General features: G+C 38.9%; 1 protein-coding gene across 1 annotated transcript in view; it reads left to right on the top strand.

The window, feature by feature from the left end:
* EMB3012 (embryo defective 3012) overlaps window positions 1-26,569 on the top strand; it is a 278,503-nt gene extending 251,934 nt beyond the window's left edge. Inside the window, exons 32-37 of the mRNA XM_089822791.1 lie at window positions 24,358-24,441; window positions 24,555-24,798; window positions 25,114-25,168; window positions 25,260-25,354; window positions 25,663-25,723; window positions 25,801-26,569. Coding sequence (XP_089678917.1) covers window positions 24,358-24,441; window positions 24,555-24,798; window positions 25,114-25,168; window positions 25,260-25,354; window positions 25,663-25,723; window positions 25,801-26,189 — 928 coding nt within the window. The 3' untranslated portion in view covers window positions 26,190-26,569. The remainder of the gene's footprint in view (window positions 1-24,357; window positions 24,442-24,554; window positions 24,799-25,113; window positions 25,169-25,259; window positions 25,355-25,662; window positions 25,724-25,800) is intronic.
* The last annotated feature ends 245 nt before the right edge of the window (window positions 26,570-26,814 follow it).

Below are 26,814 nucleotides of genomic sequence, written 5' to 3' on the forward strand. Positions count from 1 at the left end.
ATAGGTAGTAGTAGATCAGTTGAGAGTAGTTCCTTGATTTTGGGAAGCAGTTCCTTGATTGTAGGAGGAAATTCCTACCTTTTAGGAGGTGGTGACATTTCTAGAGTTGAGGTTCTATGAGATCACCACCTGGTCTCAATTTCAAGAGATTTGAATGTGTTTCCTATATTTTAGGAGTATCCCTAGATTTGAGGGTGTGACTGCTAGTTGGCCTAGGTTGTCCGACATTAGTCACAGGTAGGTGACAAACTCAGTTTGATGTTTTAGAGGTGTTTGGGTTGTTCTTTGTCTACTTGGAAAATATTTTAATATATTTAAATATTGTCCTAAGTTAGCATTTTAATAATTTAACTAAGGCTAGGTGTTTAGCCATTTTGGAGTAATAAGGAGTTTTTTGGCTCCATTTGGATTGATTTGCTTATGTGTGATAGCTCGTTGCAAAGTTCAATCACTAGTATTTGATTATCACTTGTTGGGACTTATTTGACGCTTGGAGCTATTTGTCATTAATAAAGTAATGATTTCCTTCTATTTGGATGCCTTTATTGGAAAAATAATGTTATATTATAAAGTTCAATTGAAATCCACTTTAAGGTTCTTTTAGGATTCAAATTGCCTTGTAGAGGGGATATAAGGAGAAGGCAACCTAAATATGAGTATCTTTATCATTTTGTCGACCTATTTTGGACGTCATTGCTTTGGAAGAGCATTCCTCACCTAGGACGCAAACCCTAGTGTTGAGAGCAAATTTGTTGGGACGAAGCCCTCAACAAGATTAGATTTGAAGGTTCTTATGCATACAGTTTGATCACGGCATAGGATCAATTTCTAATATTGCAATCACACTTTGCAGGCAGTGGATTTATTGGGAAGGCGACCATTTTGGTTCAGCCTGGCTTTTCCTTATAGCAGCTCGCAGGAGGAATTATGGAGTGTTTATTTGCAGCAGACTATAGTTGTTTCATTGTAGCAACTTGGGCTCTATCATTAGAACTTGTTTGGCTACAGTTGGTTCCCGTCTTCAGCCAACATCAACCTTGTTTGAAGTACATCTGCATTAGTACTATTTTGAAATAAATCAGTTTCTGCTGGTATGGTTTTAGAATCATTTCCATAATAGTATGTATTGCTGCAGATGATTTCTATCACTTCTATTTTATCAGTTATTGTTATTTATTCATTGTAATATCTATATTTTGAAAAATACAAAAAAAAACAAACTTCTTCTGCAACTTCTGTCTAGCTCTATAAGATCAAAAAAAATCGATAGGAAAATATATTTTATATAATTAATCAAATAGTAGCAACAGAGCAAATATCCATTTGGGATATTTCAGTGATATCAGAGCCTAGTTCCTGCTAGCCTGTTAGTTGCAAGTCAATACCATGGCTAGAATGAGAAATGGGTGCTCTTAAGGTTTCATCTTCGTCGACAGGCACAAGTAAGAGGCATCCTACTAAGGCTTTCAATGATGCAATCATGAGCAGCTACCGTCAGTATCGTTCTCTTCCTAAGGAGATACAAGACATGCTTGCATTTACACAATTTATGGGTATACCAGATGTAGAGGATGATTTGGTATCCAAAAGTTCATATCAGTAGCAAGGAAGGAAAGAAGAATCAAAGGATAGAAAAGAAAGTATTGGGAGAGAAGATAAGTTAACAAAGGAAACACAGACCAACAATAACTAGCAAGAGGAATTACCAGATGAAGATTTTGAGGGGGTATCAAAAGAGGATATTGAAGAGCGCTCTGCTCTTCAATGGTAGTCCACATCCTTTGCTTATGGATTTACACATGTCTATAAGCTTATTTTGGAGAGCCAACTGAAGGTTGGTGAAGAAAAGATCATTGCAGCCTTGTCACATTTTGACAGTTCCCACAAGTTAGTAGAGAGCTACATTTTGGAAGGTCCAACTTGAGGAAAGACATAAATGTAAAGAAGAGGCTTCATCAATCTCTGATTTGCATGTTTAAGACAGCCATGTGTCAGCCGACTGGATGGTCCCGGCGGTGTTTCTGTAGCCGATGGAATGATTGTCGTCGGTGTTTTGTATTCTGTAGCAGAATAGCAGAATTATATTCACATATGCCAAACATACATTATGCTTGATAAGATGAATGATAGAAGATGATTTACAATGATCCCAGATGGGATATAAATACTATCCGTCGAACCTTTCCAAAGGAGTCCGTCGGCGAAAAACATTATGTTCGCTACAAACTATTTACCCGTCGGCTACCGTATACAAAACACCGACGACAATCATTCCGTCGGCTACAAAAACACCGCGGAGACCATCTAGTCGGTTGACACCATGAAGGCAATGAAGAGCAATTACTTAAACCTCCTTTCGAATAGAGATCATCTTCTTGACCTTGGTGTTATTTACTCCATTGCTTTTTGGGGGAAAGAAGAGGAGATTGATCAGCTTATTTTAGAACTTTTAAAGGTTAGAGAAACTTTGGGAAATTCTCAAGTAGATCTTCTCATGGCAGAAAATTAGATTGAAGAACTGAGTAGGGAGTTAAGTTTAATCTATGCTTTACCTACAAAATCAAAAAAAAAGTGGGAGAAACATTATGTGGAGCTGAGACTACTACATTCTACTTCAACTTAATCAGAAAACCTACCTCTTGCAATAGCCCGTTCAGATAGACAACATATTCATGAGGTGAATGAGGAAGAGGAACTGCTTGATGATACATTATCCAGTGACACTAGTAGTTCCATTAAAACTGAGGATATACAAGATGATTTCGAAGAAGGTATAGAGGAGGATTCCAAAATTTTGAGTTTGGATAGCTGCAATTTTACTTCCCATTCTCATGAGTTTGCTACCTATAGTCTTGAAGAAGTTGATGACATACATTCAGTCATTGCTAATAACCCCTTGTTCAAGATAAGTGCTGATTTGATTTTAGATAACCCACTCTTTGAATTGGATGATGAGGAGGCTCTTGATCTTGATGACACAAATGATATGAGGAGCTCAATCTTGGAGTATGATTGTGAAGTTGAGCATATACTTGGTGGGCCAGCCATTCAAGAGTTGTCCTTTATGGGCATGGACGACGCACATACTTTTGTTAAGAGGTGGCCTCATGGTTTCCTTGATGAGGCAGAAATAACCTTGCTGATTGGTGACTTTGTACTCTTCAATCCATTGAGGATTAGTGAGTATCCTAGTGGGGATCTTATGACTCATCCGAGTTTTTCACTGTCTTCAACAGTATGGGAGTGTTGGGAGCTGCCCCTATAGGTTAGCAATGGAGTGGGGAGTGTTTGTTGTTGATTGGAATTGGTTTAATAGTATGTTTGATATCACTTGTGTTGTTGGTCAGAGTTATGACAGTGAGATAGGGTGGCCATTGTTGATAGTTTTTGAGTATGCAAGACATTACTCACCCATAGTTATGGTGTCTTGCATACACAGAGGGTTACTTGATAGTGATGGTGATAATATGAAGTTCTTCTACATCACACACAGTACAACATGTGTTTTGTTACGGGACCCAGGTATTGATTCATGAGATACATCACTATACACAAAATTTCATATATTGCTTCATGCTTTGGAGTGTTTGGGCATTTTTGTCAGAATGGAACAACTGGTTGTATGCTTGAGAGATATGGAGGGTCGCATTTTATGGTTGAGCATGTTATTTTGTTTGTTTCCTTGGATGGCATTAGGTTCAAGGATTGTTAGTAGGGACCTCACAAAGAGGCATTGGCAATATGGGTTTGCACATCTATTCAGATAGGTGCAATATGAATATGTTGCATTCTTTTTGAAATTGGTTTCAAATCTAGGAATAGACATGTATAATACATTCCTCTAATGGATTCATGGTGAGATGCAACACTTCGAAGATCTTGATGTTTATATCAGAGTAGTGCAACAGAGGACATAGGTGCGTTGGTTGCACTTGGGCGAGTATTGTTATAATACTACCTATCATATATCAATTGCTATGACTCCATTTAGAGCCCTCTATGATTATGATGCTCTATCTTTTGTTGATCTGGTGATTAGTGACATCAGGGTTCCTTTGGCATAGGATTGGGTACAGGAGAACCAAGACATCATGAGATTTCTTAGAGAGAATCTTCAGCAGGCATGGAATCAGCAGAAGGTCTACGCTGATCGACACAGGATTGAGACGATATTTGAGGTGGGGGATATGGTGTACCTACAACTACAACTTTACCGACAGAGTGCCCTTAAAAGGGGTAGAGTCGAGAAGCTTAAACCTTGTTTTTATGGACCATACAGGATTATCAGGCGTGTTGGAGAGGTTGCTTATGAGATTGAGTTACCATTTGGCAGTAGGATTCATAATGTGTTCCACGTGTCGTGTTTGAAAAAGGCACTAGGACAATATATTATACCATCTCCAAATCTTGGAAGAGAGGGACGTTAGCTGAGAAGTAGGGTGATTCGAGAGTATCTGATTTGCTAGAGAGGTCTCCCTATCGAGGATGCCCCTTGGGAGGCCGAGACTATTTTACAGCATCCAGCTTTGCAGTTGCTTGTGGGCCAGCATCTCTGAGAGGGGAGGATTTGTCATGTCCCCTCTTTAGCTTTGTCTAGCAGTGACATGAGAGTTAGCCTATTATGAAGTCTTATAGGCTGGTAGTGGTGATCGGGTTCTCAGTCAGGGTTTTTAGCGTTTGGATTTGGTATTACAGGTAGTAGTAGATCAGTTGAGAGCAGTTGCTTGATTTTAGGAGGCAGTTCCTTGATTGTAGGAGGAGATTCCTACCTTTTAGGAGGTGGTGACATTTCTAGAGTTGAGGTTCTATGAGATCACCCCCTGGTCTCAATTTCAGGAGATTTGAATGTGTTTCCTATATTTTAGGAGTATCCCTAGATTTGAGGGTGTGACTGCTACTTGGCCCAGGTTGTCCGACATCAGTCACAGGTAGGTGACAAACTCAGTTTCATGTTTTAGAGGTGTTTGGGTTGTTCCTTGGCTACTTGGGAAATATTTTAAGATATTTAAATATTCTCCTAAGTCAGCATTTTAATAATTTAAATAAGGCCAAGTGTTTAGCCATTTTGGAGTATAAGGAGTTTTCTAGATCCATTTGGATCAATTTGCCTATGTGTGATAGCGCGTTGGAAAGAGCTCAATCTCTACTATTTGATTATCACTTGCTGGGACTTATTTGACCCTTGGAGCTATTTGTCATTAATAAAGTAATGTTTTCTTTCTATTTGGATGCCTTTATTGGGAAAATAATGTTATATTATAAAGTTCAAATGAAATCCACTTTAGTGGTCTTTTAGGGTTCGAATTGCCTTGGAGAGGGGATATAAGGAGAAGGCAACCTAAAGATGAGTATCTTTATCATTTTGTCAACCTATTTTCGACGTCATTGCTCTAGAAGAGCATTCCTCACCTAGGACGCAAACCCTAGTGTTGAGAGCAGATTTGTTGGGACATAGCCCTCAACAAGATCAGATTTGAAGGTTCTTATGCATAGAGTTTAATCACAGCATAGGATCAATTTTTAGTATTGCAGTCACACTTAGCAGGCAGTGGACTTATTGGGAAGGCAGCCATGTTGGTTCAGCCTGGCTTTTACTTATAGCAGCTCGCAGGAGGAATTATGGAGTGTTTATTTGCAGCAGACTTTAGTTGTTTCATTGCAGCAGCTTGGGCTCTATCATTAGAACTTGTTTGGCTGTAGCTGGTTCCCGCCTTTAGCTAGCATCAACTTTGTTTGAATTACATCTGTATTAGTACTATTCTGAAATAAGTCAGACTCTGCTGGTACAATTTTAGAACCATTTCCAGAATAGTATGTATTGCTGCATATGATTTCTATCACTTCTATTTTATCAGTTACTGTTATTTATTCATTGTAATATCTATATTCTGAAAAATACAAAAGGAAACAACCTTCTTCTCCAACTTTTGTCTAGCTCTATAAAATCAAAGAAAAATCTACAGGACAATATATTTTATAGAATTAAACAAATAGTAGCAGTAGAGCAAATATCCATTTGGGATATTTCACTTCATCATTGATATTTCTTTCTCTATCTCTATGGTCCATACTCCCCTATGAATATATCTTCACATGTTTTGGTTCTTATAAATATTTTCTTGTTACTTCTCGTTGTATTATTTATGAAGTAGTATTCATATATCTTAATTTAAATCCTTATGATTTTACTTTTGTTTCTTATTCTTTTCTTTCTCTTAATAAAAGCAAATCAACCAATTGGATTATATAAAAAGTTATCCTTGACTGTTAAAGTTTTAGATGTGATATTTGAACTCCTTCACTGCCATTTGAGGTGCTATTTAATGTCTTCTTGTATCTTTCAAATAGATAGGATGTTGTCAAGAGACATAATTGTTGTCTATTCCTCACACCCCTTGCTTAGGTTGCATCATTCCATAATTAATATATTAGTTAGGTGTTGACACTCCGTGTGAATTTTCTCCCACTATGCTGTTTATGTATCATACTCTTCAAAGACAATATTATTTTATCAATTTTTAATAATCTTGATAACCATATGTTTCTAATACTTAATAATGCCTTCAATTCAGTGTTGGCTAGCGCTATCTATGATAGCCTAGACTTATATAGTAATATAATTTGTAATTAATAATAGCTAGTAAACAAATCACATTTTAGAGTGGTTTTTCTTCCTTACTTGCTGATGATAGTCGCATTATATTTATCATTGTAGGTGAGTTAATGTTGCCTTGATCAGAAGTATCATTTCCAATTTGTATGTATTTACGCTTGTCGTGGTTGGTTTGAATACCTTACTATTATAGTGATTTCTGTGAAGGGTTCTGTAACTAACATTTCATATCAATTTCTTCCTTGTTTATTAATATTACTTCTTTCTTTAATTGCTGACTGGCTGATTTTAAAGGCTGTTTTGTTTTTTGGACTCTTTTATCATTGTTGTGTTCGTCCATATCCTAATTCTTGCTCATAATGTTCTCTTTTTATTATGTTTTTTCCTGATGCCTAATATGGATATGTCTCTCTATTTGTCGTTGGCTGTAAATGATATATTCTGCCTCTGAAAAATGTATATCCTTAACTATAAATACTGAGCTAATGCTATCTCCGCAACAGTTAGATGATATGCCATTCTCCCAAACTCCTATTCAATGATTCCTCTAATTTTTTTAATGCTTCCTTGATCAATGACATGTACCCCTTTTATAGGTTTGTTGATTATTAAAGGTCCCATTCTTGTCTCCAATGTCGGTAGAAATATTAAATAAGTATCTGCCACTCCCGACCTTTCAATGGTACCATACTATGGTGAATGGTCTGAAAGTTGTAGACAGATTGGATGGTTCTTCAAACTTCTCTTCATGGAAGTTTAGAATTTTGATTGCTCTTGAAGAAATGTTCTTCCTATGTGAATTCTGATGTAGCAGATCCTTCTAAAGTAGCTTAGAGAACTTAATAGAAAATAAACATCATGGCTAAAAAGATTCTGATTGATTCTGTTAAGGATCATCTGGTTCCCCATTATTTCAAAGTTGAGTTTGGACAGAGATGTTTCAGACTCTAAAGGACCTATATGAATTCAACAACACTAGTGAAACTCTAGCCTTGGGACATCAACTTTTAAATGTTGAAATGGCTAGAGGAGAATCTCTAGCTTCATACTTCATGAAGATTATAGAGTAAAGATCAACTTGGTGCAATTGGAGAATCCTTTCCAGATAAAGATTTGGTCATGCTTTCCATAAATGGACTTCTGCACTCTTTTGGGAATCCTTCATTCGAGGTGTTGATGAAAGAGATGATCTTCCTAAATTTGATAGGTTGGGAGTTGATTGTATTCAAGAAGAATGCAGACTAGAATAAAAATCATCGTGAAGATGATTGTGTACAATTTTGAGTCAGCTGCGGATTTCAAGAGAAAGGAGGATTTTTCTATGATCCAATTTCTCAGATTTGACAATTTTAGACACTTTGCTAGAGAATGTACCTCAAGACCAAAGCCTCAAGCGGCTGCTGCAAATGTTGAGAATTTTTATTTATTTATGCACTTTCCAGCAATGTTCTAACACACACAAACACATGGCTGATTGATAGTGGAGCATCTTGTCACATTACTGGTTATCATGAGCATCTCTCAAACTTGAAGGAAAATATTCTCATCCTTAGTTAACATCTGTGATGATGCATGTTATTTTATGAAGGGTGCTTATTCTACTTCCTTCCAGTTGGATTCTAAAATTCATTTTAGTGATGTTATTTTTGTTCTTGGCATCAAGAGGAATTTGATTTTTATTTCAGTGTTAGAAGACAAGGGTCATCATGTTGCTTTTTCTGATGGAATAGTTCTTGCATGGAATAGGAACATCAACATTTAGCCAACTTTTGATATTGGTGTTCGTCATGATAGTCTTTACAAACTTTCAGCCAATCCTATTTAAGTATTAGCTCTTGATTCTACAAGTTTCAATGAGTTGTCGCATACAAGGTTTGGTCACTTAAACATCAAAACATTGTCTTCAATAGAGAAGGTGGTAGTTGTTATTGACAAAAGTATAACAAAGCGAACGGGATTAGTTAGTAACTGAAAGGTTGCGCGACGGTTTAGTCGCCCCTTCGGAATATATATCATCCTATTAAACAATGGACCATCATTACCGTTATAATCGTTACTGTATGTTCTGCTTATATGAATAAAATACTATCTTATGTTGTGTTCCATTCTAGTCTGTAAATGCAATCGATCTCCATTTACCCTATGCGGTAAACATTTGGCGCTATTGCCTGTTGAACCTGGTATCAAAGATGTGTTTTGAAAATTAATGCTGAACTTAATAAGGATTGAAATAAAAGAAAAGAAAATGATGATGCATGCACAACACATGAAGCATTAATTCGCACACAAGCAGAACAAAGGTATAGACTTCAACAGCTCGTCGAAGGGTACTGAGGGGCTGTCACTGAAGGTGACCACGGTGTCACGGGAGCACTAATTGATGGAGTGCATTCGCCTAATTGTCCAGGAGAGGACTTGATAGAAGAAACAAGGGAAGAGTTCCATAAACTGAGGTTGATCGAAGAATCAAAGCAGGAATTCTGAAGTTTTATATGCCAAGGGTGAAGGATTCAGATGGAAGAGAAGGAACTAGCATGGATCAAGGTGCCGAAGGAGCATGAGCGTGGGGTGAAATATTTGTTTCCGATACACCAAACAAATGGATACAATTCGATAATCGAACAACTTGTCTTTTAGAAGAACCCAACACACTAGCACAAACCAATGCGGTTGTACAATGTAACGCGATTGTACAGAACAAAGTAGGTACACAAAATAGCATGGGTGCAGAGAACAATGCAGAAACAAAGCAGAAGCTTATGATGGCAGCGCGAAAAGAGAAACTCCCTAAATTTATTGGCGACGGGATGGTCGACCCAGTTTGACACTGTAAAATGTGTGAAACCATATGGACTGGGAATGGCGTAATAAACAAGGATTATGTCGTCGGTGGAAATTATGTAGCCGACATGTTCATGTCGTCGGTAAAGATTGTGTAGCCGACGGACCCCTTCGGGAAGGTTCCATGGGAAGTATTTATGCCCCATCTGGGATCATTGTAAATCATCATATAACCATAATATAATCTCTTGGCATATGCGAATAATAGGAGTTCTACTGCTCTTGTTACATGTTTGTATGCATTAATCCGTTTACCCCAGTACGGTAAACATTTGGTGTTGTTGCCCTATGAACCTTGAAGGAGGGAGGAATAAAGCTTAATGCCAAATCAGCTTAACAAGGATTGAAATAAGGTCAAGGGAAAAGATGGAATCCGTACTGCGCAAGAAAATTTAATTCTAGCACAGCAAGCTGAACGCAAAAGGAGGTTTCAAAAGATTGCCGACGGACACAGAAGCGCAGAATAATTGTTGGAGACTCGACAGCGGGTGGAATTGGTGGAGGAAGCAAGAGAGGAGTTTTTGAATTTGTATTCGTCGAGGGAAGAGAGTTGACTCGCACGGCTCGGAGTGCTGACGGAACAAGAGCGTGGAGTGAACTCTTTGTCCGGGGTACACTTTTGGAAGGGACAAATTTAGAAAATCCTTCTTCACCAACGTTTGCAGCTGTTGAGACTGCCCGTGTGGGATAACAGTCCACCGGTGTGGGAGAGCAGACTGTCAGTGTGGGAGAACAGTCCGCTGATGTGGGAGAACAGTTCGCCGGTGTGGGAGTGCGGACTGCTAGTGTGGGAGAACAGTTTGCTAGTGTGCGTGGAGTGAACTCTTCGTCCGAGGTACACTTCCGGAAGGGACAACTTCAGAAAATCCTTCTTCACCAATGTTCGCAGCTGTTGAGACCGCCCGTGTGGAGAACAATCCGCCGGTGTGGGAGAGCAGACTGTCGGTGTGGGAGAACAGTTCGCCGGTGTGGGAGTGCGAACTGCCAGTGTGGGAGAACAGTTTGCCGGTGTGGGAGACCAGTCCGCAAGTGCGAGAGTGCAGACCGCCAGTGTGGAGTACAGACCGTCAGTACGGGAGTGAATAACGCCAGTGTTGTAGGATTGAACAATACTCGTGCACAAAATCCAGTAGTGATGGCAGGACCAAAGGAAAAGTTGAAAAATTTGATGGTGATGGTACGGCCGATCCGATCCGACACTGTAAAACATGTGAAACAATTTGGAGGGCAAATGGCATAACAGATACAAATGAATGGGTCCGGCAGTTTCCGGCAACCCTACGGGGTGTTGCAATTGATTTGTTCGCTGATGCAAATCCTCAGAACTTAACCACTTGGGATAACCTCAAGGAGTTTACAGTGGAATTTCAACTACTTCGTGACAACAACAAAATTGTAGCAGAGATATACAATACAAGATAAGGGAAAAATGAAACAGTCCAAGTCTATGCCAGGAAGCTGAAGGACTTGATCAATAAAATGGAGAATAAGCCGGCAGATGGGCTGCAAAAAAGATAGTTCATTGAAGGTCTACGCCCAAAGTTGCGGAAGAAGATGTAGATTGTGCCACTGTCATCATACACTAAAGCATACAATTGGGTGATGGACTTGGAAAGTGAGCAGAAAACAAAGAAGAAGAAGAATAGCTCCTCCAAGTTAGAGGATGATGCATCTGCAGAAGAAGATAACAATGATGATGAAAGCATTAGCAAGAATGTCCGAGCCCTCCAGAAGGACATGATCCGGATGATAAAGAAATTCAAGAACACGCAGAAAGAAACAAAGGGAAGCGAACTGTGGTGCACGGAATGTAAGGCAGAAGGTCACATAAAGGGATCCTGTCCAAAGAACTAGTTCTGCGAGATCTGCCAGATCATGGGACATTCCATAAAAGAATGCCCCTTCAATATGAAAACCAGAGGCTCTCAACAAGTGCTCTTCACACAAGCAGCTTCTACGTCAGGAGGGAATGGAAACACAAACATTAATGGTGCCACTTCGGGTAGGTACAAAAATAATAGCATAGGGCAAAACAACAACGACAATAGCGGCAATACCAATAATGGTAGGAGTCGAATTTAGTACGATGCGAATGACCGATTGATAGTTCAATGCCACGCATGCAATGTGGGGCCACTTGGCCTGAGATTGTACAACGGCGAACACACCGAAATTGTTATGCAGATGGTGCGGACTCGACGATCATGAAGATGCCAATTGCCCGAAGTCTAGAGTCAACTTGATCACTGTCGGGACAAATGAAGAAGAGGTGTTGGCGATTACGCGAAGGCAAGCAAAAGAGTACCCGGACCCGATGGAAGAAAGAGGAAATTTGGGGAAGTGCGGGCGGAGATTGAAAAGGCATTGCAGGCAGAAACATCTCAGTTAAAGGACACCACCGGCACTTCGGCAAAGAATTCTACGAAACAAAACATTGTACGAAAAATTTTACAAACGGAGATACCTGTCAAGATAAATGATTTGCTTCTTATGATGCCCCAGCTCCGGTCCTCCCTCACAAATATTGCGCCAGCTCCAAGGATACCCAAAGAACAAGGTAGAGGGAAGGAAATTGCTACAGGCGGAGAAGACCAAATGTTGCTAGCCCTCACATTCGGACGGCATCCGACGGTCATCGAGATGGGGATCCTCGGACATGTTCTCACAGACACAATAGTCGATGGAGGGTTTAGCATAAATGTCTTACCGGAGGAGACTTGGAAAAAGCTGGGACAGCCAACGTTGTGGCCCTCTACATTTCAGTTGCTCACAGCAGATCAGCATGGCATTAAACCTCTGGGCGTTCTCAGGGCACAGCTGGTGACGATTGGCACATAGCCATTCCTGCTGGACTTTGTCGTGATCCTGTTGAAGAGAAAAGGATACAGCGCTGTCCTTGGCCACGGATGGCTTATTCAAGCCAGAGTTAGACATGACTGGAAGAAAAACACCCTATCACTTGAAAGTAAAGGCCGAAGATTTGTCATTGATTTGCACACCCAAATGGTCGGGGAAGAAACCCTGTCATCAGATTCCGAAGAAGAGGAGGATGAAGGCAGAGAGTGTATGGAACTAGATCAAGAGGGAGTCCTGTGGTTGGAAGGAGGATCAACAGATGACGATCTGGACTCGGTGAATGGTCTCTTCCCCTAGCAGATGGAGGACTACGAACTGTTCTAGAGCTGCAATGTATTGACAGTAGAGGAAGGCCACAACGGAAATGAGTTTCCAAGAGAATTTAGAGAAATGAAAGAGGGGGATGCATCGCTGGATGAGACACCCGCCCATGCATTCACTGAGGGGGAGCCCATCAAATACAATGAAGCCACACTACAAACCATGAATTTGGAAGATGAGGCCGATGAGTCAACTTCGAAAAAAGTGGAGTTGCAGCAGAATGAATCCGAGAAGGAGATCGAGGTTACAGTGAAAACAATGACAAAGCAAGAGCTCTTGGAGAAAATGGAGATCAATGAAATGGTGGAGAAAAAAAATTGAGAATGAAGAAAACGAGGGCAAGCATAAGAAGAGTAAGAAAACAAAGCGAGCGAACAAAGGAGGACAAGTGAAGGAAATCACAGAGGAAGATAGAGAAAGGAAGAAAATACCACCAGAAGTAAAGAAGAAAACTACAGTGGAAGGAGGACATACGAAGAAAATCACAAAGGAAGAGGGAGAAGTAAAGAAAATCACACAGGGAGAACGACAGCCGAAGACAACGAAGGTTGATGGAAAAGTAGAGAAGAAACCAGAGGATGATCGAAGAGCGAGCAAAGTCTGCTCGGACAGGGATCCCGCAGACTGTTTCGTGGGCACCTTTTCCGTGGGCTGTGTCTTCGCAAGAAGTCTTTTGTTCTCTGCGGCCTGCCTTTATCTCCAAGGGACTTTTGTTGTGTGGATGGCTTTCTATTCTTCGCGGATTGCATCTTGGTGTTTGCGGGCTCATCTTGTTCATTGTCGGCTTCACTTTTCCAACCTCAGCATAGTGCAGCTTTTCCCTGTCTTCCATGGATAGAACTTCATGACTCCCTCTCCTTCTGTAGACTTAGTTCCTCCGCAGGTGACTGTTTTTGGCCACGGTTTGACTTTTTGTGATGGCGGCTTTAATTGTTTCCGTGGACGCGTGCTCGTAGACATTGGGTGTCCCGCGGACGTTTGGCCGCGGACACTGAGTGTCCTGCAAACCCAGTGTCTATGGACACTGAGTGTCCTGCGAACGTGTGGCCGTGGACACTGAGTGACTAGCGGACACCTATGCCCCACGGGAAGATTTCCGCGGGCTGGGTTAGATCTCCGCAGGTTGTGCTTTACTTTTCTGCGGGCAGTGTTTTCAATATCCTCGAGAGGTGCTTTAGTCTTCCACAGGCTATGATTTAATCTTCGTGGGGTGTTTTGTATGAAGTTTTCGTGGTGATGCAGTGATGGCACTAATCTTCATCTTCGAAGGTGAAACCATCATAGCAATTGGGAGTGATGCCCCCTAAAGCCCCAGTTGCTGCGGTTATCAGTCGTGGAAAGTGTGACCAGTTGATGAGACTTGGATCTGCTGTAGGCATGGAGTGTTTGTGTACGAGGGGCACTTGGAATAGGTGTTGGACGTGAGGCTGTCTTGGTGGATGCATAAAGAGCTCGGGAGGAGTTGATCATTCAGTTGAAGGCAGTATAGCAACACTTGGCTTAGTGTACCCAAGAGTTGAAAGCAGAGAAAGCGGCTCAAGTGGCTATCAGGGTCAAATGTCAAATTGCCTAAGGTGACAGTGTTGATGCAATGTACTTTGGAGACCAGTTTGGTGCAGGCATAGGACGAATGTGGAAGTGATCTATCTTGTTGTAGTTAGTCAATAACTGTATTTTGTTTGTTATTTTGTCTCAGATATTTTGTAATTGTCATCCGAGGACGACTTTTTCTTTTGGGGGGGGACGATGTCGTCAGTGGAAATTGTGTAGCTGACGGGTTCATGTCGTCGGTAAAGATTGTGTAGCTGATGGACCCCTTCGGGAAAGTTCCGTGGGAAGTAGATTAGTATTGCTATGTAGCCAACGAACTCCTTCAGGAAGGTTCGGCGGAAAGTATTTATGCCTCATCTGAGATCATTATAAATCATCATATAAGCATAATATAATCTCTTGTTTACAATGTCGGAGGTGCTATTTTCATCTTCTTCCAAAGTGTTGGCTATAGCCCTTCGACAAACCACCATTTCTTCAACCCATCAACTGGTAGGCTTTCCATCTTTCCCATCAACTCCTTCAATTTCCTTGTGTATTTGCGGACTCACTCATTCTTCCCTTGCTTTCTACTGTACATTTTCGCTACGATCCCATTGTCATCCCTTACTAGTCAGAATTCTACTATAAATTCTTTCTTTAGTTCCGCCCATGTGGCCACCTTCTTTTGGTCAATGTCTTGTCATATGCGAATAATAGAAGGAATTTTGTTGCTCTTGTTACATGTCTGTATGCATTAATCCGTTTACCCCAACTATCCTAAGAGATGTAGAAATCAATTGGTTTTCAGACATTGACCAAAAGAAGGTGGCCACATGGGCGGAACTAAAGAAAGAATTTATAGTAGAATTCTGACTAGTAAGGGATGACAATGGGATCGTAGCGAAAATGTACAGTAGAAAGCAAGGGAAGAATGAGTGAGTCCGCAAATACGCAAGGAAATTGAAGGAGTTGATGGGAAAGATGGAAAGCCTACCAGTCGATGGGTTGAAGAAATGGTGGTTTGTCGAAGGGCTACAACCAACACTTTGGAAGAAGATGAAAATAGCACCTCCGACATTGTACGTTGAGGCATATAACTGGGCAATGGATTTAGAAAGAAAACACAAGAAGGAAAAAGAAGAAGAACAAATCTTCTAATTCGAAAGACTCATCCTTCGAAGAAAGCAATAAAGAATCAAATAAAAAGATTTGAGCATTACAAAAAGATATGTTGCGTATGATGAAAGAATTAAAAATCAGGAAGAAAAACACAAAGGGGGAACTATGGTGTATGGACTGCAAGGAGGAAGGCCATACAAAAGGTGCTTGCCCCAAGAATCAGTTTTGTGATAAATGCCAGATTGTCGGACATTCCACCAAAGAATGCCATTCAGTATGAAAACAAAAGGTCACCAGCAGGTATTACTGACGCAAGAAGTGTCCACCTTGGGAGCTGCAGGAACAAATACAAACAATGATGCAACAACTTGAGGAGGGTATCAAAACAACAACCAATGCAGAAGAGGAGGCAACAACAATAACGGTGGCCGCAATCGGATACAGTATGATCCAACCAGATGGCCAATGATACAATGTCGTGCATGCAACCTATTGGGCTACTTTGCTAGAGATTGTACTACGAAGGGAACACTGCAACTATTGTGTAGATGGTGTGGTTGTGGAGACCACGATGACTCGAAATGCACCAAGCCTGGGGTGAACCTTCCACGTGGAATGCAATTTTCTTTTGTATTTGACCCTTCTCAAGTCACACAAAATGTGTGATTGGGACCTCAGAACCTTTTAGCACTATATGTCCTCAATTGCAAAGAAGCTATGCAACAGTTAAGATAACCTTTTTGCAACCTCAGAACATTTCAGCAGTCAAATGGTTAACCCTCTGCGAAGCTTCAAACATCTCTAGGCGTAGCTTTGGGACCTTTAATGCCAAAGATAAAACCACCATGTTAATAAAAAGGATGACTCAAGATTCGACACTTGGCATTATCGTTAAGACTTGCAAAGCTATGCAAACCAATCTCGTAAGTTCGAGGTGGTTTCGATTGATCGGTGGATAACCCGACCAAGGCTTTTGCTGGCTTCGGAACCCTTTAATCATAACACATACAAAATGAAAAACAAAGTCATACAAAATGACCACTCTTAATAACTGACCAGATAATGACCCACAAATCTACGCAAATTGTTTCATTGTAATTTCATAACATTTAAGCAAGACAAGGAAACTAGGGAAAAAAAACCTTACGCCATGAAAACATGCTAACACAAGAACGTTTTAGACTCGACTGCCATCATTTTAAAAGATCTTGACATGAAAGACCAACCTCACAATTTGTATTTAGACTTCTTAACTGAACTAGAAACCCGAAACCCTAATCTTCCATTAGAATTTGACAATTAGGAAAAATGGGAAATAAAAGGATTCAAAATTTTGAAACACTCCTAAGAGGTTTGTCCATCCAAGCACAATAGATTTCTGAGGAGCAATTGTAGAGCTAGATGTAGAGAAAAACATTTGTAACCTCTAAATAACATTATCAAAATTGTTATTATCGAGTTCCAGAAATAATGCAATATCATCGGCAAATTGAACATTAATTGATGCAGGTTAAGGCAAGAGGATCCCCAAAGGAGATGTCCTAGCCCCCAACAATAAAACCACACAGTGGAAACACAACAAGAAGAAGGAATAATGCAAGATCTGATATCAAATCACATCTCTCTAATCATAGATATAATTGATTACATGCAATATGCCCAGTTGCAAGGCCTTCCGGGTTAGGGCCAAATACAAATAGCGATTACAAAACAATTAGTTCTGCAAGATCCAACAAGATCCAACTTACAAACCCAATCCCAACTAGTCTAGATACACAACTAGATAAGAACACCAAGAAGAATCCGCACCTGTACCCTTAGGTCCACCAAGCAATCCTCTGGTTTCGAAGCCACAACCCTAGCTTTCCAAAATTCACATCTCTCTTCCTTCCCCCCAAATTGAACTACCAAAAGACTGAACAAGACCCTTATTTATACTCAACTAAGTCACAAGTCGGCCTAGCTGATTACAAATTAAATAAAATCCCTCACATTAAATATGGGTTGAGCCACAAGTCAGCTACAACATTAAATTAAATACTCATACACAAGTTAAATGCCAAAAGTCGACGCACAGGAAAACTCGGCACAAACAAAACCAAAATCAATATTGGCACTCGACACGTATAGTAATTCGGCACCAAGTGCTACAGTAACTCGGCACCCACTAGAGCTACAGTAACTTGGCACCAAGTGCTACAGTAACTCAACAGCAACTAAGCGCTACAGTAACTCAGCACCAACTAAGTGCTACAATAACTCGGCACCAAGTGCTATAGTAACTTGACACCAACTAGACAACTCGGCAGCAACATAAGATTGAAAACCACTAGCACTCGGCTCCAACATGTAGGATTGCAAGAAAGCGTAGGATGCTCCTACTTCATTAATTAGATCCTCATTATTGGGAAAAGTAATGCCTTTGATAGGGGGGGCTAAATCAGATGCTCTAAGAATATAAAACATAACATCTGCTCCAATAACAAGTAGGTAAAGAGCAATGTGTCATCCTTGTCTTATAGACCTTTGAAGAGGAATGGGGTCAAGAGTTCACCATTAACATCTATCATGGTTGAAGACTCCTTAAATAGAATAGAGATCCACCTAAAAAAGTTACAAGGAAAACCAAAGGCTTCAAGCATTCCCAAAATAAATGACCATTTTATTCTGTCATAGGCTTTCTCAAAGTCCAAGAGGATCATACCAATATTCTGCCCAAAGTGTGTAACCCAATGCAAAGCTTCCCAACTAGTGATTAGATTCTTTAAGATCCTTTTATAAAACCAGTTTGGGTGACATATATGATTCTACTCAGAATATTAGAAATTCTACTAGCAAGGACCTTGGCTAGAATCTTGTAAGGCAAATTTAGAAGAGTTATTGGCCACCAATTTCTAACTAAGGTCCTATCACCACTCTTTGGAAGTAACGTAATGAGGCCTCCGTTAATCATTATCCTCGAGGAGCCACTGTCAAAAGCTCATTCATATGTAGAAATTAACTCATCATAGATCTAGTCAATATTTTGCTTGTAAAATTCTACAGGTAAACTATCAGGTCCAAGAGATTTACCATTTTCCATATTGTTGATAGCATCTTCAATCTCACTAATCTCAATATTAGCATTGAATTTCTTAGCTTGTGCAGAGGAGATTTTTTTCGGAAGTAGTTAAGACAATATTTTAAGTCTTCTTGGTTATTATCCATGTGTTCTTAGGTGAACAATTCCTTGTAAAAATTGATAAATGCCTTCAATATATCAGTGTTATCCTTTGTGATTCCTTTGAGTCAAAATTTCATCAATCAACTCTCTTTTATGTTTGGATCTGATAATGTTGAAAAAGTATCTGGAGACTCTGTCACTCTCTTTTAACCAATTCTTTCTAGCCCTTATATTTTGCCGCTGAATTGCGTAGTTTTTGTGTTTTCTCAATTCATTTTTAATGTAAGCTAGCTTGGCCTCCAACTCCTTATTAGGACCATTGTTCTAAATATTCTCCTCAGCATCTATAAGAGCTTTTGGCAGTGTGTGAGATGAGATATTCTATCCATTACCTTTTTTTCTAATAATTTGAGAGAGTTCCTTCCAATTAGAGACTTTCTGATTCCACAAATCAATAAGAGAAAGCTCCTGATTCTTGAAATTAGTAATGCATGTGATCATTTGAACAACATCATTGACATCAATATCTTTGAGTAGAGAAACATTAAGTTTAAAGAGGCTCTTAGATCTAGACCTGACATTATCCTCATTATTTATCTTCAGTAAAATTAATTTCAACTGATATAGGGGAGTGATCAAAGATGCTGACAAGAGTGACATTGACAGGATAGCAGCTAGAAGAGTGAGAGAAATCAGAATAACATGTGTCTAGTCTACAATATATTCTCTAAGGACTCGATTGGTTATTGCACCAAGTAAACCAAATGCCCCTCTTTTCAGTTCTTTTATTAGTCATTAGATCACTCAACTTACATTTCTTTTAAAGTTATTCCAGAAAAAAAGACTTCATTACCTTTCCACCCATGGGTTTTAACTTTTACCGCCACATTTATCTTCTTTATTTTCAACCATGTTGAAGTCGCCAACAAAGATCCAGTGTGCCTGGGGAAGATTATTAGATAACCAATCCCAAAACAGCTCTATTTTTATAATCATTAGCAGCATATAAATTACAAACTCGGATACATTTATCAAGATGTTGAAGATAATCCATTGAGCTCTTTGGCAAGGAGAAGTGCCTTCACAAATAATTCTTTCTGCCCACACTGGATTAATAAGAAAAGCAGTTCCCCCTTTACCCTTACTATGATTAGTATATAGACAAGTGGCCTTATCCCAAATGAACTTGAAGGCATTATATGCATGATAGCCTATCATTCTAATCTCCTGCAAGCAAATTATATCCTTCTACATGATATCATCGCACCATTTTCTAACTACATGTTTCTTATCTGGCATTTCAAGACCTCAAACATTCCAATTGTGGACTTTGATCATAGGAATAGAATTAATTGGGAGAATTTTTATTCTTGTAAAGCCTATTAAAGTGCTCTGGCAATTTTGAGTGGGCATGTTTGTTACTGCCTTTCTGATTAGAAATAGAGGGTATTTCATTACCTTCTCTTTTTTGAATAGCATTTTTACTGAGAACTTCTGTAAAAGTAGCTTCATTTTCAGAATTCACCTTATCATCTATATTAACAGAATCATCTAGTCTCTCCAGATCTTTCTCATTGGAAGGAGCAACCTCAAGAAGATCACTACCCTGCTCTAAAGGTGCTCATGTAGGGTTTGTTGATATTAGCAACTCTGCTTTGGATGCTATTAAGGGCTAACTATTGGGCATGTAACTTATTAAGACTAGGGGTATTCTTAGGGCCTAGAGGTTGACAACCAGTTGAGTTTTCCACACTTTTATCACCTTTCGTAGGAACAATTTCAAAGTCTTCATCAAACAAAGGGTTTGAGAAACAAACGAATTTGTTACCTGTATCTATCTACTTATTGCTTTCGTGGCAATCACCCTTAATTTCATTCAAATTTTTCCAGTAGCATTGTTACTATTATCACAGTTATTCTTGTTTTCATTCATTTTCTTTCAAACAACATTATTGCTATTTTCAGATTTAGGGAGAGTTGAGGGGTCTGATACTAGACATGAAGCAACGTTGTCATTATTAACAGTACTTTTATTTGAGACATCAGATGTTCTTTGAATATTTTTCAAGGAAGGGCAATCTTTGCGGGTATGGCCATTCAATTTGCAGCGAAAGCATGCACCTAAGTTTACGAGCAAAGAAACATTCCAAGAAAAGAATTCGCTTTCAACATCAAGAGAAATCATGTTTGGGAAATCAACTTCTGGGTCGAGAGCAATGAGTATACTGGCATTGGAAGAGTTTTTTTATACTCTTCAACTTGCAGAACCTTCCCCAAGGGCTTGAGAATTTGGGGAAGAAATGACCAAGACTCTGGTTGGAGGTTGGAAATTTCAACCCAAAAGAGAGATCTGGCTAACGCTTGTTCAAAATTACCATACAATGTCCATGGGAAGGCTCTGAAAATAGCTTTCCCTACATTCCAATAGATTTTCTTCAAGACTTATTCCTGCATATCCGTGTCTTTAAGAAAGACAAGAAACAAACCCTTTTATACCATTCGACTGTAATCAATCACAATACCTAAATTTTTCCCCAAACACTATTAAACCATTCATCTATAAATTTTCAAGTAGGCAGAAACATGTTATCCATACAAACGAAGAAAATAGCAACATTCTTTAACTGAGATCACTCTATCTTGATAGCTCTTACTATGTCTTGGTTTGGGGAAAGCGAGAGTTTTCGACCCAGAAAGAGGGGGCTTACCCAGTTTGTCTCCTTCGGGTTTTGAACTCTCTGAGATGGCGTCGCCTCCCAATCAACCTCCAACGACTCCGACTGCATCTCCATTCTCAATTTTGTGGTCAATAGCTCGAACAAACTCACTATTAAAACAAGCAAAGTGAGGGCATATAGTAGTAGAGGATATCAGCAACAACTACTTTATAATATGGTTTCTCAGAGGCACCATCTTTGCTCCTAGGCTTGGTTGCCTGTTTACCACTATCTTCCATGATGTTGGAGACCTCCTTCTGCAATGTCTTGCCATGATTATTTGGCTCCATGAAAGTTGAATTACACATAGCAAGAAAAGGAAAAAATAAAACCCTAAATGGCATCCAAACCATGACAAGTACGATAGAACCAAATGACCATAGACCAACACAATCAATGATAGCATGTTGAGAAGACACAAGGAAGAAAATGAGGAAGGTGTATGCAAATAAAAAACATGGGTATTGTATAGGGGGAAAATGGAAGCAATCCACCCTATACACAATGAAGTGGGAAAACCAAGATCTGCCCCCTTAATTAGATTCAATTGATAGAAAAGGGAATGTCAATGTGTAACCTAATGCCAAAGGGTAAATTACTCGGATTTACTTCCCTCTCACCTCCACCTTAAGATGGTTTAAGCAAGTATGCAATATAAAGCTGAAATATAAAGATATGATGAGATGATAGAGTGTATAGAAATGGAAAAGGGAAAATTTAATATACCTTGTAAGATACAAACCTGAAAATGGGCTGTCAAATAACCTCGAAAAGGGTTGGATCTGGCAATCATGGCTAGAAATAGCAAAGTAGACAAAACCCATAAATCGTTTCACAATCTAGCAGGGGTGTGTTTTTAGGAAGGTGACTTTCTCTTGAAGTAGGGGAGCAATGCATTCCTGATCAACTGTGTCCGACCCCGATTTTGATTTCACAGTTCCAACAAATGAAGAAAAGGGTATCCGAATCTGCAGCTTGTTCGCTAATCCTAGATCCTTAACCTGCAAAATAAAGGGCTTTTGTTTGTTGTTTGGGGTGGTTTGCTTCTGTCGAACCCCTATTTAGCAATTAATCTTGTATTGAAATAGAAGTGGAATGCTGAGTAGTAGTGATAAATCTAAAATGAAGCAAGGTAAATCTATGATTATGCTCTTGAATTTAGAATGTAATCATGCATGTAGATGCAATAGCCTTGACTAAACTTCAAAAACCCTAGGAAAGGAAATCAAAATAAATCAAAACCTTCATGAGTGAATGTGCTGTAAAGCTGCCCCTGGAAAGATTGTAGATCTTGAACGTTGAAAGTGCTAGATCTTGCATAAACTCCTTCAATAGCATGAATGCATGAATCCTTGATCTTCAATGGAGAGATTGCTTGAGAACTTGAGAGCTTAAGCATGAGTGCTTGAACATGAACTTGATGGATACTTGTAGATTATGGATGCAAAATAGGGCAAATGGATGAGTCTATAAAGGGCTTGGAATTGACTCTCTCACACAAGTTGATCCACCTAGAAGCTAACATCCTAGACGACCAAATATTTTTCAAGATTCAAATTAAACTAACCATTGCAAGTATGCAAAGTTAACTTTAGCCGTGGTGAGTAAATTTTATCTATTTGCTGCTGACTTTCAATTTTTCTACCTTCATTGAAGAAAAGAAATATTATGACATGGACGAGGAAGTAGTCCGGAATTCAAATTACATGAGAGGGAAGGTTTCCTGATTTGTAAAATAAAATACATATTGTGCATTCTTAATCATCAATGGAGTGCGGAAATCTCTACTTCTAAATATCTATATTAAATTCTTCTGTTATCACAATTATGTATTTCCACATTTTTCTATGCTTTCTATATGTTTATGATCTTTGGTTGGTATGTTTTGTGCTTATGCTAATTATAAGTTAGGTCTGATGCTGGTGCCTTTAGCCAATCTGCTTCGATTATAATTTGGCTTGAAAGCTTATTATCAAGGTTGCACTGAAACAGGAGTACTTGGAGACTCCAGAGACTGGCTGTACTGGTACCAGTATGGCTATTTTTCAAAATAGGAGATGATTACTTGGAGACATCAGTTACTAAATGCCAAAAAGGATGAGAGAGATTCCATTGGGAGAATCTATATCTAAGCATGACAGACCTACGTCAAGGGAATCTTTTGAAGCACTTTGGGACAACTCACTAAGGTTCAGAAAGTTGAAGATCCTTTCTGGGTCCCATCCATACCCAAACAATGTTCCGGCATAATTTGAGGGTGCAGGGTAAGGGGTATTTATGAGTAACCGCCCTGCTCTTAGTGAGAGCAATGAGTATGCACTCAATGGATGGGAACTGCTTTACTATCTAACAAAGATAATCTGAAAATAGGTGTATGTTTATAAAGCTGAATAGAACATAGACGAAGTGTGCAAGGAAATTGAAGGCAATGGCCCAAACAGAACATGTTGAATCTTTCAACACTGCAAATCCTTTTGCTATTCTACATGGTTTATATATATGAGAATGTTAATATAGACATACTCACAAGAATGCCGAAAGAAAATGTATATCAAGGGAAAATTCTTGACTCTCAAGGATCTGATAGAATTCACCCTCATTGTGTACACCTGAATGTCTACATAAAGGAATGAAAAAGAACAATAAGAATATACAAAATATGAATATCTTTCAAGTTTTCCATCAAATTGCAAATAACTAAATGGCACATACTTGTGGTCTTGTTAGTTCGTGCTGCCGACTCCTGTCCTTTGTTGGCTTTTGTTTTCCCATTTTTGGTGTGTTTATTTTCCATCTTACCTGTGCATGTAACTTTTACTTTTTTGCAATTTTCGTTCAATTTGTGTGGGAGTAGCCACCTTTTGCATAAGGGACAGCGGGAATCTTTGGGAGATCACAGTTGAAAATCTCTTGCAATTGGAGATGTCCCAAGCAAGGTCTCCGGTACTGGAGATGTGTCAATGTCTTATTATATATGCATGGAATTCATTGAATCAAAGTTAAGCTTGTCTTGTAAACTATGGCAAGGAGACCTGTCTGTCAGTTTGTCCTAAGAATCTAAGATCTTTCCGACTTTAGGAAACCTTTTGATAACTAATTGTTTTTATTTTCAACTTTGTAAATATGCTGGAATATAATTTCTTGTTCTGAATGGTTAATTAGTTTTTCTAACACATCTGCCATCATTATTTTAGTGACCACCAGGGGCAAAGTTTCAGATCATTCAGTCAGGGAATGGAAGTTTCTTATGATTGCATTGTGGATCCACCCTATGTTGGGTAGGTGTTTGCTTTAGCTTGATTGGGCTTCATTTAATTGTTTTAGACAAACTGTCTCAAAAACGACTGGAATTTAAGTTTTAACGGCATAATAGTACTTTTCTTGACATCAGGCACTGTAAACCATGGAAGGACTCAGTTGCAGGGAGTTTCTATTGTTTATTTATTCCACATAGTCCAGAACATTTAACTCATATATTGTCAGGCTTAAAGGATAGAACTCAGAAATTTAAATTTGGAGATCAAGATGGGATGCTTCACATTACAATTACAGCAATTATTGGTGGAGCAAAAGAGATGTCAGGTTCGGCTGATGTAGTTTTTGTGGGTGGTTTTTCTGTGCTTGACATGGACGAGGTAATGACTAATGAGTACCTCTATCATTTTAAAAGTAATGTTAAACAGCTGTTTGCTATTCTTTGTTATAGAAATATTTAAAAACTCCCACATTTTATTATGTTAGAATTTATTTCTTGATCATGCTTTGAGTCAGCTGAAATGTAAACAGATTTTTTTGCATCAATCTCATATGAAATGTTAGCAATTTGAGGTGAATGGATGAATCAAATCCATTTGGAGTTATATAATGCATTAGCATTATTTCTAACTTTTCTTATCCTCGCTGTTGGCTACTCTCTCATTTATGACCAATTAGTTTCATTATGTGTGCAGTTGCACTTAACACCAAATGCAAATAAAAGTCGAATAACAATTATTGGAAATGTTGGTAAGTTTTGAATGTTTTGAAAGTCCTGCTTACTTTGGGAACACTGTATTTGTGTGATCTCTTCACCTAACTTTGTTATTTATGGTAACAGGAAGGATCAAACTGGGGTGGCAAGCGAAGGGTCTAATGTCAGTTAATCGTGTCAGCTATCATGACATGGGAATAGGTGGGCGAGCTGAATACGAGGTGAGCATTCTGTTTTGTGAAATTTCATGTTTTCAACATTATTTTTTCACTTTTTGTCAGTAGGCTTTATTCATGAAAATTCCACCTCTGGAATTGAATTGAATGAGGACTACATTTTTTCGTAATTATAGATAGCTAAAGAATGCAATTTTAATCATGTAGATTACATGTGCTTCTGGGACTAGTTTTAGAGGATGTTGAGTTTTACTGGATTGTGATTCAGTATCAGAGAGGATTTTAGTGTCCATATTGATGACATTGCAACCTTTACCATTGAAACATTATTTATGTGATTCTTTCTGTGGTAGGTGAAACTGCTGAAGAGAGAAAAATTTGATGACAAGTTGGAGATCATACTTCCACCAACTGGTAAAATTCGATCTTTTGGGTTTTACGTTTTTATTGATTTCATAAAAAATATTAATACTGATAGTGGCTTCAATCAGGTCAAAAAATGGAGATTGGTGTGAGCTATGAACCCACCAAATTTATTGGGTCAGCTATCTCCCTAGAAGTTGTCTCCATCGTGGTAGTTGTTAGTGTTATTGCGCTTGTGCTTACTGTAATTATTTATCTACGGTTACTGGACCAGCCAGAACCAGCCAGGCAAAGTTTTGGCACAGAAGCAGCCCCTGAAATTATTTCAAATGTGGAAAGAACGCCTGCAAGAACCCAAATGTTGAATTCTATGAGTTTGAACTCACCAACCTCATTGCAGTCTTACCCGAGGACACCACCACAACCTTATACAGAGTACATAAGAAGAACGGTGGATGATACACCTCTCTTTAGGAAAGATGGTCGCAAAAGATTTGATCCTTCCTATACTTACTAGGAAAAGTGAAGCGTTCCTTGACTATGTATAATGCTTATGTAAATGTCTTCCTTTTTCAATTCATATTTTCATTGGCAAGGATAATTATTTCCTTCTTTGATCTCGTTTTTGTTTAGATTTGTCTGAGATCGCCCGGAAGTGGACCTTTTTCGACATTAATAAGAAAATGAGCTCCCAATTTTTTCTTATAAAATGAAATAACAGAGCCATTCAGAGAAAGGAGAGCAAGTTAAATTCCTTTCGGATTTCAGCCATGGTTCCTGTGACTCGACAATCCTTTGATTTCATTTTTTATTATTTCTAAATCCTTGCAAAATTGCATCCTTTACCATTCCCTTTTGCTGTTATACAAGTGACAAAAAGCAAGCTTATTTTTTAAATGTGCATTGGTTTTTCATAAAAAAACACAAAATAATTACTTGATTATGTTATAAGTTGCTTTATGCTCTGACTTGTGTGCTCGGTCATTTCGTTTAAAGGCATAATCAATTTTGACTACTGAAATGTTAATGCTCACCAAAGACTTTGTTTAATTATTGGCTTTTCCTTGAAATATGGGAAGTGCGTGCTGCATACCACTATATCATTTAGCAGATCCTTGCAGAACTGTCAATCATTTAATTCT

Source organism: Cupressus sempervirens, chromosome 3, assembly GCF_028749045.1.
Source record: "Cupressus sempervirens isolate cs-2001-9-10 chromosome 3, ASM2874904v1, whole genome shotgun sequence".
NCBI classification, from domain to species: Eukaryota; Viridiplantae; Streptophyta; class Pinopsida; order Cupressales; family Cupressaceae; genus Cupressus; species Cupressus sempervirens.